At 36.2% G+C, this 13097-nt stretch overlaps 1 protein-coding gene across 1 annotated transcript; it reads right to left on the reverse strand.

Annotated features, from left to right (window-relative positions):
• Positions 1-8: 8 nt before the first annotated feature.
• Positions 9-3840, reverse strand: LOC110032187 (trihelix transcription factor ASR3-like). The gene is made up of 4 exons (XM_020735729.1): positions 3707-3840; positions 1443-2020; positions 1236-1277; positions 9-537 (listed from the first exon to the last, which is right to left on the reverse strand). The coding sequence occupies exons 1-4, from the start codon at positions 3838-3840 to the stop codon at positions 245-247; spliced, it is 1047 nt and encodes a 348-aa protein (XP_020591388.1). The 3' UTR covers positions 9-244.
• Positions 3841-13097: the final 9257 nt, after the last annotated feature.

Here is a 13097-nt window from a genome sequence, read left to right on the forward strand (position 1 = left end):
TGCAGTGAACTAATCACTCCCACCAGAAGCAGAGAAAGATCATAAACAAAAATTGCAGGCTCTGATTCGAGAAATTATTGTATCAGGATATTTGATGTAAATTTACATCAAGTGTCTAATAACAGACGGCCACATGATAATTTGGGCCCACTGACATGCACGGTTCGGGCCTTGTCATTGAACACCTGACACAAATTTACGTCACGTGTCTTGATACAATAATTTTTTCTCTGATTCAGCCATATCATAACTTATCTGCTATCCTGCCAATAGCATCAGCAAGCTTGTTCAGAACAACAAGAAGTCCGTTCACCTGATCCTTCCTCTGCTCTCTATCTAGCTGCGTGTTTACGTTCTGTGATTCGAGCTGTGCAGCGAGCATTCTGTTGTTTCGGTCCAGCAATTCGACGATCTGCGACGGCAAGCCGGAGCTGTGTTCGTCGTCTTCGTCTGATGTTCGCCGCCGTTTATGGTTCTCGCGTTTAGGGGAGTCTTTGCAGCAGTTTTCAGCGGTTGTTTGCTTGTGTTTGGAAGGACCTGCTTAATTCAAACAAATTGAAATTTAGTTCAATAATTGAGGTTAGATTGATAAAGTTGGATGCTGGTTTTAACTTTTAACATGGTGACATAAGAACAATTACATAAATACCGACTGATGTTAGATATGTAAATACATAAGAATTGGGTGGTGGGTGTTTAAATGACACTAATTTAAGGTAAATGATTCCGGCCAAATGGATTTATTTTTGGTAATTATCATATGCATCACCTGAGGTTTTATTAGATGCCATATAAGAATTGGTATGCATCTCTTGGACAAACTTTTCCCAAAAACTTAGCATTAAAATGGAGGGCATTTGGGGAATTCATTTAAACAAACAGAACATTTAAAGCCATTAATTCTAATATCAGTTTCAAATCCAATAATTATAGTTTCAATATGATTTGAGTAATGAATTCAACAAAGTAATAATAATAATAATAATCATAGAACTAATTAATTGGGGAGAAATATTTGCGTACGTTGAACGTACGTAAAACTGCGCACCTCTGTAGGTTACGGGGAGAGTTTTGGGGATTATATCTGCGTTATATCCCCTGTAACCTCCCTGTAACCTACCTATAGCTAATAAGTTTCGTGCTTCTGATTTCATATATTTGTAAGTTAAAGCAGTGACTTTAGAACAAAAAACAACATTAAGAAAATCGAAACAATCAATGAAACAAAACATAACCTGGAGTAGATTCCTCCTCTTGAACTAATACCAACTTCTTTTCTGCATCCAAAAAAAAAAAAAAAAATCATCTCACCAAAACAAACCAATTCAACTCAGCTTTCAAAAAAAAAGCCAAACACAATCAACGATCAATAATCAAAATCAAACATCCATCAATAGAGTCTAATAATTTCCCCCAAACTAAACCCTAGAAATCCCACATACCAGAAATCGGAAGCACCTCCACCGGCGGCGTCGGCCTCCCCATCTCGCTCTCCTCATCCTCATCCACCTCCTTCTCCTCTTCAAAATCCGAAAACAAGCCATCATCAGCCGCGCTCCGTCCGCTATCGAAAACCACCTCCTCCCCATCTCCCTCCTCCTCCACCGCCGCCGCAGCAGGAGCCGCAGTCGATGCCACCGCAGGCGACACCACCCCGTCCAGTATATCATAAACTTCCCGATCAAAAAACCCCGGCAACTTTCTCTCTCTCCGCAAGTCGTTCCTCATCCCCCAAAACGATTCCGCCTCCCCCCGCACCGATCGCCCCATCTCCCACTCTTTTATCTTCTTGTAATCCCCGGCGAGATTGCTCCACCGCTTCCGGCACTGAACCGCCCCCCGATTCACCCCTTGCCGCCGACAATAAGAAGAAACCGCCGCCCACTTCGGCTCAATCGCCACCGCAGACGTCGAAGCCCGCCCTCTTCCTCGGCTTTCAACCACCCGCTTACCTTGTATCAGAACCAGGATCTCCTGACGCGTCCACCTCGGAAGCCGCGGCGGGCCGGCCCACCCCCCCCTGCGTTACGGACCGACGCCACCCCGGTGTTTGCCATCAGGTAAATCCGTTAACGGTAATTTAACGGCGCCAGAGGCTACCCGGCCCCTCGGGTGAGGTGGGGTTAAGAAGGCATGTAGTCAGTAGAAGAAGAGGGAGAGGAGAAAGCAGAGGGCAGGGTGAAGGGAAGGGAGGAAGAAGTAGGGGATTAATTAGGGGCTTAATTAACCTACTAAATGAGGGCTTAGCGTGTTAATTACCAATTGTACAACAGATGGAAGTCTAATTGCATGATTTAAATATATAAATAACGATTGGATGATATGGATTAGAATGTCCTTTTGGAGGGCTATGTATGTATGGCTTCTTTTGTGCAATTGAAGAAGGGAAAGGTGGGGGATATCCCTTTCATTCAATTTGGATTGATATGGCACGCCCAACCTCTCCTCCTAGACTCTTAGCCCTTTAGAAATTAGTCCATCATTAATAGTAAGATGTAGATTTATTAACATTATATGTATTAAGATTATATATATCTATGCTATATGTGATTAATGCGATTACATATTAAATGTTTTTTTTAATTTTTATGAGAGCGAGTTTAATAATGTTTGATAAATTTTTATTATTTATTTTTATAATTTTATTGAATATTAAAGGTTAAGTGTTAGTAGGGATGTAAGATAAGCAAGCTTTAGGGAGCTCGGGCTTTACTTGTGTTTGGTTTGTTTGAGCTGGGGTTTAAAATTGCTCGTGAACAGTGTATTCGTGTTTAGCTATATTTGCATAATTTTGTTCGTGTTTGGCTCACAATTGACTCGTTTAAATTATTTAGAGAAATATATTTATGGTGTTGGATTCAAATCTGTATCATTCCCATGTAATAGAATGCTTAAAATCACATGATCATATGAACTGTTAAAATTTAAATATAGATAAAAATATATATACTATATTATTATATAAATAATATAAATAGTTCCCTTCTTTCGTGCTAAAACGAGCTAAACTCAATCAAATAAGGAGTTATTCATGTTTGGCTCGTTTATAATTCTGAGCTTAAAGATTTTGGTCTTATTCAGATCGCTTATTTAACGAATGATTCAAACACGAGCTACTTAACAATCTGAACACGATTTATTTGCAAACAATGAGTTTTTTTTTTTTTTTTTTTTTTTTTTTTTTTTTTTTTTTTTTGGCCCCCCTGGGGTGGGAATTTTTTTTTTTTTTTTTTTTGTGCAGCCCTAGGTGTTAGATATATAGATACATATTTACATAAGAATTATGTGATATGTATGTAAATTCCCCAACATAAAATAAAAAATTAAGATTAAGTAAATAAGCTTTTGCACCTCCATGTCATGCGATGTTTATGCAATGATCATGTAATATCTATTTTCTAATTGCATGGAGTTTTCACATTAAGCATATTAATTAATAATCATATTTTAATCTTTTTTTCAATTTTTATACCAAAATAAGCAAATGAAAAAAATAGTGGTATTCTTTGAGTTTTTGAGTTCCGGATTCATTTCACGATATAATTACAGTTGCTTAATCCTGCAATTCATTTTGTACATTTGATGTTAAATTCATCAAAATTTAAAATTAAAAAAAAATAATGAGAAATTAAATTTCATGGCCTAAATAAATTACAAAATTGAGATGTATAAACACAAATTCGGACATACACTTAATAAAGCCCACATGCCAAAGTGGTTGAACAGAACCCGCTTGTCAAAGTGGCTGAAACGAACCCACTTGCTGAGGTAGATGAATTTCATCTTTTCTGTGAGGTAACCTAGTCCATCTAAGAAATGACAACTACCATAGAAGGTCATCATTACAAGCAAGGATGTAAGTCCAGCATTCCTTAAAATGTGCCGCTTGATATTCACATCTTAGTTTTTTCATCAAGACACGATTGATGAATCTCGTAGTATACTAAATGTATTTTTCTTTTATTTGCTTTTTTTTTTTTGGATAAAGGGGAACTTAAGATGAGAGGAGAGGACCTTGGATCTTTTTCTTGGAGTCTCTCTTTCTCTCTCTCTAAAAACTGATATCCGAGAAATTTCCCTGGAACCATTTTTTCAGGCTTGTCGGAGGTTCAAATTTAATATACAATTCATGAAATCTTCTCTCAAGCCACACATACATCTCTCTTCTACCACTCTTCCACAAATACAAGGTCTTTATCGAGTTATATGTACTTACGAGTGATACGAGACCACCATAAATCCAAAAAAGACTCAATATCCTGAGAGATATAGTATACTTAAACTATGTATGAAGTTCTTTCTCATATACAGAAAGATGAAAGAGAATGATGGATTACATAAGAGAATTTCAGATCCAATAGACCAACAAGCTAAGGGTTTTGATGGTCATGCAAGATATGTGAGAGGCTTTGCGACCTTGCTCCCAAAACACATACTGGATCGTCAGGTAGGTAAGAGCCACTAACATAAGAGCTTCCAAAAGAAGAGCCTCCTAGGAAAAACATACCAAGAGTTAGACCAAGGAGAGTTCTTTGTCTGATACTCAAGCAACAAGAAGCGCATAAAGATCGCCCTAGTCACTTCGAAGAAGGGGAGCTTTTGAAGCCTTGTATGAAGAGGAGAGAAGAATAAGAGAAAGACAAAGATTCACTCTTGAGTAATAGATGAAGAAGCTAGGAGGAGAAGAAGAAGAAGACAATGACTATCAAAGAATGCATTCATAAGGCTGATCATGGAAGCTGAGACACCAAGGAAGTTTAAGATTCCTTCTTTGGAATCTTATGAAGGGATGGCTGACCCCACAAATCATCTAGCTTCATTTTAGTTAACAATCTATTTGCTTAGAATCAATGATGCTATAAGGTGTTATTTATTCTTCATTTTCCTTAGTTCGTCAACCTTCTATCATGATTTATCACTTCCTTTAGAGAGTTCCAGCACATTTTCATGACTCAATTTATAAATGAACAAAAGCCACCAAAAAACTCTCAGGCACTCCTAATAATCTGCAAAGAATCTACTGAGAGCCTCATAAGCTTCATGAATTCCTTCTAATGTGAGATGCTAGGTATACACGATCTAGAACCTATCATTTCCCACTTCACCCTAGCTCATAGCCTCCATAAGGGGCCATGCAGGTATGGGCTTGGCTTGCAAAAGCTAAAAACTTTTACCAAGCTCCTAGAACTTGCTAATAGTCACATATCTGCTGAAGTGCATAGCTTCAATCCTGGTTCCTCCCGATTGCAAGAGTATAAGGAGATTTTTTAGAGAAACATGACATATATGTATTTCTACAGTGCACATAGTGGTGTAAAATATGATAATTTTTTTTTAATTTTAGATTTTTTGACAAGTACGTACTACACACTAGGTTTGTGTTTAAGTAAGTGCACATATCGTTCAAATAAAATAGGACTCTAATGGAGTCCCGATTATCGATCCCTCGAGGAACAAGGTTAATATATTAAAACCACTTCTTAAATGCGTTTGGTATAAGTTTAGCCTATTCAATTCTACTGAATTAATTATATCTCTAAATTTAATTAAAAAGCTATATGTCACCAGGTAAAATGGAAGTAGTAGAGTTCAAATTATGCTAAAGTCCCTCTCCTTGCAATGAGAATTCTAATCAGTGTAGGAATCAAATGCTTAGAAATTTAATTGAAATCATGTGACAAACAAGAGAATACCTATTCTTTAGTCTCTTCCGAGTGCATAAAAAACATTGGCTAACATAGAGTTAAGTTCCTAAATCCTTGGTTACGCTGGGTAGATTCTAGCTAGTCATCCTAGATTACTCACGTAAGCTCTTAATTAGGCTAACCTAACTTTAAGCTCCAAACCCTAAATCAAATTGGTTAAGGTTCTAGCCTATCACTATAGAATTACTAATTTACACCCGTCAAAACTTATCTCCCTATCTATTTGCACTAACCTATGAACTAGCTTTGTTCATCTACTTAATTAGTGTGAATCTTATTAGTTGAGGAATCCATAGCCCTCCCGGGTCATTTGGGTTCACAAAAAGTTTTAACTTAACAATTAGCCAAATTGCATAAGTAGATTAAGTACGAAGTAATGAATCATCACAATTGTGGAATAAAAGAAATTCTAAACAATTTTGATCCTACACATGATTATTTCTCATCACAATAATAAAGATAAAGAAAACTACTCATATTTCATGGGAAAATACAACAACACATGAATATGAAATTCGTGTTTTATTGTATCATTCTCATGAATTTTGAGTAGTCTTTTTATCCTTCTCCCTACTTTAAAATATGATTTTGTGAAGAATTGATTTTATTTTATACGGGTTTAAATGTCAATAATTTGTGATGATTTGAACTTTGATCTTCATTCACTTTTCAATATGACCAATTAAATTGTTAAAATGTGCTGAGAAACATATGTTCTGAAAAGGCTATGATTTCTACAACATAGGGAAAATCACATTTGATTTCATGGGAGAGGATGTCATCGATGGAGTTGAGTGCAAATAGATAGGGAAATATACTTTGTTGGATGTAGAATTGGAGATTTTAAGGCGACAGATTAAAATCTTCAATTTGGTCCACTTGATTGTAAACTAATGCGAAATTGTTAGCCCTCAGGTGAGGGAGTAGTGGGAGCTCTGGAGTGGCGGGCGGGGTGCGATATCCTCCCAGCCTAACCACAGAATTAGAAACCAAACTCTGGATTTGTTAATGTTCTTTATTTATATTCAAATTTCACACTTCACTTTTATAGTTTAAAATTGTAGTTTGCATTATAATATTAAGAATTTACTTATAGGCATTTGTAACTTCTCTGTGGGATCGATATCTAGGACTCCATTAGAGCCCTTTATTACTTAAGCGATACATATACTTGTATTATTTTTAGAGGATTTGACAGTTTAAAGATTTTTAAAAGAAAAAACTATTTTCACTAAAGTTGTTTTTGTTGGGATTAAATTACATATTTACTATTGTATATGCTGTGTGTATTTTGTAATATTGAAAAATATTTGCAAAATTAACACACTAAATCCACCTGCATCATCTAGCACGCTTAGGATGTTAGAGATTTCCCTAACCCAGATGGGGTATAAGTCCTTTATGGGTTTGTTTAGACTTTATAGCTTGATCCCTCTTCTCTTTTCATTCTAGTGGATTTCATTCCATTTATTTGGTGCATATAAGTTCAACAACTTTGAGCTCCACCTTTATAAGTTCATAGGAAGTTGGGTTTCATTCATTTAACCTTAGGGTTACTGAGGTTTCCTTAGAGTACACAATTCTTGGATTAGTGGTAAGGAGTCTTAGCTCAGATTGGGTCGACTACCTTCACGACAAAATAGGCTTAGAGTCTCCATAGCTTGGAATGATGGATCCATGCTATCCTGACCCGACTACCTCTACTTATTTAGAGACTCTCTCCTTATTTTAATATTCCCCTTTGAGCCATATAGATCCTTTTGGTATCATTGATATCATTTTATTGGTTTTTTTTGGCTGATAAGCTCCCACCTGTTTGGAATACAATGATTCACCCTCTACCCTTATGACCCAATATAGGCTTGTGATATTAGGATGATCCTTTTTGAGATGATTTGGTTATTATGTAAATTCTTTGTCTCAATATAGTCTTCAATTGTGATGTTTTTTAATCAAGATAACCATCCTTTTGGTGACCTATTCACCAGTTATCATGATAATATAAGCAAGATCTGTATTATTGAGAGTATTATTGTGTATCCCCTAAGATGTAATTATCTAAAGGGATGCGTTCCTTTGGGACATTTCTTGAGTCGAGAACAAAAAGTATTCTTTTCAGTTCTCTGGTTATGTTTGACTTATGTTTGGATTCTCTTTATGGATACTGTGCTTCTAGGTATTTTGATCCATTTTATTTAGACATATACTCTTGACCTATCTTGGAAGGATAACCTTACATATGCCTTACATGTTTTTTTTTTAAATTTATTTGCCTTTTTTTTGTAGTATATTCTTCTTTTCTATTCCCCTCCTCTTCAAACTATTTCTATTATTCGAGATAGTGATTTATTTGAAAAAGGTAATCATATAATGAAATATATGTATATGTATTTGTATATGTGTGTGTATATATATATATGAAAGATGGAGGCGAAAGCGGAATTCGGCTGACAACTCCAAGTTTTAAAAAGAACCAAAAACAAGGAGTGCCAATGCTCCCGAGGATGAAGTATATCTCTCTCACCAGCATAAGCTCTAAGTGAAGGCTAAATCTGGTTCATTGATAAGTAACTCCTCGTGTGAAAAGACAATGTGCCTCTGGATCAGAAAGGTCCATTCTCAAATCATTTTGTGTTCGCACCTATAAGATCTCTGTTCTGAGTCATTAGGCTCAATGAAAGTCGAAGACCCATACAGCTGTAGAGAGCTAAGAAGTCATCATTCTCTCATTCTTCTCGTAAAACCTGGTCGAAGAGCAAAGAGAATCTAAAAAATAAATATATACATAAATATGATCATATACCTAAATAAAAGATTTTTGTGCGCTGAAAACTATTATGTTGAACAAAGCCCACTTGCCGAAGTAGCTGAACGGAGCCCATTTGTCAAAGTGGCGAAATTGAGCCCACCTACCGGGGCTAAATTTCATCTCTTTTGTGGAGGTGACCTAGCCCATCTAGGGTAGGAAACTATCATAGGTAGTCGTCATTACTTGTTAAGACGCAAGTCCATGTTTAAATGCACCGCATGCCATCCATGTAATGATATTTTCATTGAGACATCATGAATGTGTGTCGTACTATATTAAATGTATTATCTATTATTTTCTCCTTTTTGAATAAAAGGGAATTCAAGATGAGAGGTGATGATCCTGGATATTTTTTTCCTTGAGTCTCTCTACTCTCAAAACACTGTAATCCAGAACCCCCACCCCTCAAGGCCATTTTTTTTTAAGTTTATCATTGTTTCAAGTTCAACATACAATCGCTGAGACCTTCTCTCAAACCTCACATCCATCTTATTTCTTACCTCTTTTTCACAAATAATGGGCCTTCACCGAGTTGTATGTACTCACGAGCGATGCAACTCTATGTCCTAAATGGATTCAACTAGATGAATGTAAATGCAAGCTTCCTAATATGTCGAGAGTACAAGCACAAGTGAAAAAAGGGGCATTTGCATACATACAAACCTCCAATGCTTATATATTTATAAATCTAACTCCTAAACTTTGATATTTATATGTATATCAATCAAATAATTAATATCATATAAAATTGTCTTTTCACAATCTTGATCGAAATTTTTTATATTTATAAATCTAACTCCTTACAAAAATTTTAAAACTATTATAAATATTATTGATTTTACAAAAAAATGATTTTGACATGGTTATTTTGATACTGCTTGCAGATTAATTAAAAATTTGATGTCAATAATTTATTTTATTTAATATTTTCGTAAATAAATTTGATAAGGAAGTTTTAGTTTTTAAATTTATTTTCTTATAAAAAAACACAAGTAAATAATCTCTATTTTTTAAAAGGAAGATTTACATACATACCACTCAATTGTTTTTTATTTACATAGGATACATGATTAACAAATTTTATCATTTAGCATTTTTAGGCATTAGACTTGAATATTGACACTTTTTTTTGGGTAAGAAATATTCAAACATAAAATAAAAATCAATAGAACTCTGATTTCAACAAACTTATATTCAAATTGACCGCCTCGCGGAGACGAACCATATGACATCAAAATAGTCCCAATCCAAGTGAAATCAAGCCCAAATCAAGTAATTAAATAATTTTTGAAAGCTTTGAGTGGTTAAGTGGAAGAACAGATGGATTCCAAATCTAACAAGCTTCTAGCTAAATTAAATGTATTGAAGAGATGAATCCAACAAGCACAAGATCACTCTATTCCAACAATATGAAGGCACTCAAATATCCCTAAAATGACATCCCATCAGGGGAACCATTTTGGGTTATCTAAGGGATTAGTTCAAATTATTTATAGGGGATGCCATTCTCAAAATCTATAAATAGAGTTCTACTCCCTTCTTAAAAGAGGACGCAAACTTAGAGCAAGATCTATAACGGAAGGGGGAGAGAAGAAGCCAATTTCTAGTGGCTCTTGCTCGTCTCCATTGTTGAACCTTGCAAACTAATGACTTACATTGCAGATTAACGAAGCAACATATGGAGCAACGATCTATGTTACAGAGTAACAAGGCACCCTCTGGACTAACATAGTGTCTTAAGTACTTTGAAACGACGTAGTACTGATGCAATGTGCCAAAGTTTTGGTAATAACTCCTAACAATAACTACTTGTAACCACTGAACATAGAATATGATGACCTTTCCCAAACTTCTGAAGTTGTCTCCTTAGGCCGTATATCATTATGTGGTGTCTCTATTGCAACCACCTACTGATATAACACTTAGTCCAACCTATGAGGCCTACAGAATTTATTATAGTTCACAACTATGGCTTATGTGACCAAAATAAGTCGTACATGACTCACAGCTCATGCAGCTTCTAACTCTAACCCCTATACCCAACGAATGTTTTAGTAACTCACCACTGTGACCTATGTGACCAAATATGACATACGTGAATCATAGTTCATGCAACTCCTAAATCTGGCCTATGTGGCCTACAAATATTATCATAGCTCACCATTTAGGCATATGCGACAAACTACAATCTATGTGGCTCACAACTCGTATAGCTCTGTTGACCTCACTTTTGGTTGAGGTTTAGTTTTTCCTCTTTAGTGGCCTAAGGTCTAGCCATAAGACTTTCCTGTTGACTATTCCTAGAAAACTAGAAAAGATCCCTCACCATTAGAAATTCTAAACTCTTTCTGGCTCAACTTGAAGCTCCACATATTGGTCATAACCTCTATCACTTAGTAGGTGAGGTCATTATGAGGGAGCTCAAGGAGAGTTCCCATAGGGCTATCTGACCACATGTTGTTCTGTAGCTAGTTAACTCACCTGCACTCACTATCACTTATATCCACTCACAACCATAAACCCAAAATTGTTGACTTTGATCCCTTGATTTTTTGGAAGACTCATGTAGTTGGTCCCTTAGACCCACTAGCCCTAGGCTAGGGTTTAGCTAGGACCAGTACATAGAGGACCCAAATGGAGATTTCATTGATCCATAACTTATATAGGGTGGTTGACACCCCAATTCTACCAAAATTTCCAACTTGGCCTTTTGGCCCCCAAAATCTACCCAAATTACTTAAATGCCCTTGAAACCCTAAATTTAACCAAAATTTTCAATTCGCCCAAAATACCCAAAATTGTTCAAAAATCATTTCAAAATACCCAAATTGCCCATACCCAAATTGCCAAATCATTTCAAAATACCCAAATTGCCCAAAACCACCAAAAAATTACAAAATTACCAAAATACCCCCAAAAATGCCAAAATTACAAAAATACCCTTGGGCCCCCAAACATTTCTAGAGCCTCCAAAATCACTCAATTCAAAGATCACTCCACATGTCTCCTAAAATATTTTTTCCCTCCAATTGAATACAACTTGATCAATTTGACCATTTTGACCAAAACCCCTAAATTGCCTTTAAAGGCCCAATTTTCCAAATTTACCTTAAATGTCCATCACTTTGGCTCAAATTTTCTTCAATTTCAATTATAAACTCAATTTCACCTTTCATATGACCAATAAAAACCAAGTCCAAGCCTAATTGACCCATGCTTTGAGCTCAATTTTGATCTAAGTCAAACTCTCAATTTTAGCCCTATGACTTAATCTCAGTTAATTGAACCCCATAGCCTATTAAAATTGCCCCAATTTGAATCCTAAACTCTTCATAACAATCATAAACACAAAATTTGACCTTCAATTGTCATTGGTGAATTCTCAATTTCATTTAATTTTGACCTAATTCCAAAAATCCCCAAATTTGCCCCAAATTGACCATGCCTCCAAATTCCACCAAATTGATTGCCATAAACCAAAAATTGGCACCCAATTGATGTTGAAAACTCTTAATGGCATTCCCATATGCCATTCTCAATCTTCAATTTAGACTTAGCACAACCTTAGCCTAATCTAGACCCAAGTCTAGCTCAACTTGCCCAAATTGACCAAAATCACAAAATCCTTCAAATTGAGCTTCCAATTGAACTCAAAATCACTTTAATCCTTCACAAAAAATCTTCATAAAAATCATCTACACAATTTTAATCAATCAATTGGGCTCAAAGTCATGTCTAGCCTAGCCCAAACCTAAATTTTAGCCATTTTAACCCAAGTTGAACCCATGCACCAAAATTGACCTAGCCATGTCAAATTGATCAAGGCAAGACTTCTACAACCAACTTTAGGACCCTAGTAACAAGGCTAAACTCACTTAACCCACCCTAAATGAGCCTTTGACAAAAGGTCCCCTAAATCAAGGGATTTATTTGCTAAATTGCTTAAGCCAAAGATATCTTTGTCAAAACCTATCACCAACCCAAATTAATTGTTGTGACAGATTCCTCTGAGGTTATTGAGTCACCTAAGCACCTCCACTGCCATGGAAAACCACCCTAGTCACCGGAGGAGCAAAAAATGAGAGCCCCTATGCCTAAATTCAAACCCAATTTCACCCATCTAATGTGTCTAGCTTCGATTGGTGTTTAGCATCTTGAAGCCCTCCACCTCAGCTTCACATTGCACCCAATTGGAGGCCAGGATAGCCACTCCAGGCTATTTTACTTAAACCCCATCTCCATGGCTTCAAAGGGGATCAAAAAAGTTTGCTATGGAGAATTTTGTTAAAATTGTTTCCAGAGCTCCTCCAAGACTCCATAACCCTATTGCAACCATCCTTTGGCCATCTTCCCCATCACTTGAGCTAAATTTTTGAGCTCAAAATCAGGGCAAAATTCAGCCTTCCTAAAAACTCTCCCAAACCCCAAATTGATTTGCTCCTGAGCTTCACCAGAGCAAGAGAAGAAGATCCCCATCAAAACCCCCCTCTGTTGAGCCCTCTAACCTATCTCTATACCAAGGCCGCTCCACCCTTTGATTGAACTCATACTTGGAGCCTTCACCAGAGAAAATAAAAAAATAA

The sequence above is a fragment of the Phalaenopsis equestris genome, unplaced genomic scaffold (genome assembly GCF_001263595.1).
Source record: "Phalaenopsis equestris unplaced genomic scaffold, ASM126359v1 Scaffold000884, whole genome shotgun sequence".
NCBI lineage: Eukaryota > Viridiplantae > Streptophyta > Magnoliopsida > Asparagales > Orchidaceae > Phalaenopsis > Phalaenopsis equestris.

Coding starts and splice junctions, on each gene's coding strand:
- LOC110032187 (XM_020735729.1), bottom strand. CDS start 3,840: ATGACCTTCTATGGTAGTTGTCATTTCTTAGATGGACTAGGTTACCTC. Junction 2,021..3,706: donor CTGTTCAACCACTTTGGCAT/GTGGGCTTTATT, acceptor TCCGTAACGCAG/GGGGGGGTGGGCCGGCCCGC. Junction 538..1,235: donor AGAGGAGGAATCTACTCCAG/GTTATGTTTTGT, acceptor TGAATTAAGCAG/GTCCTTCCAAACACAAGCAA.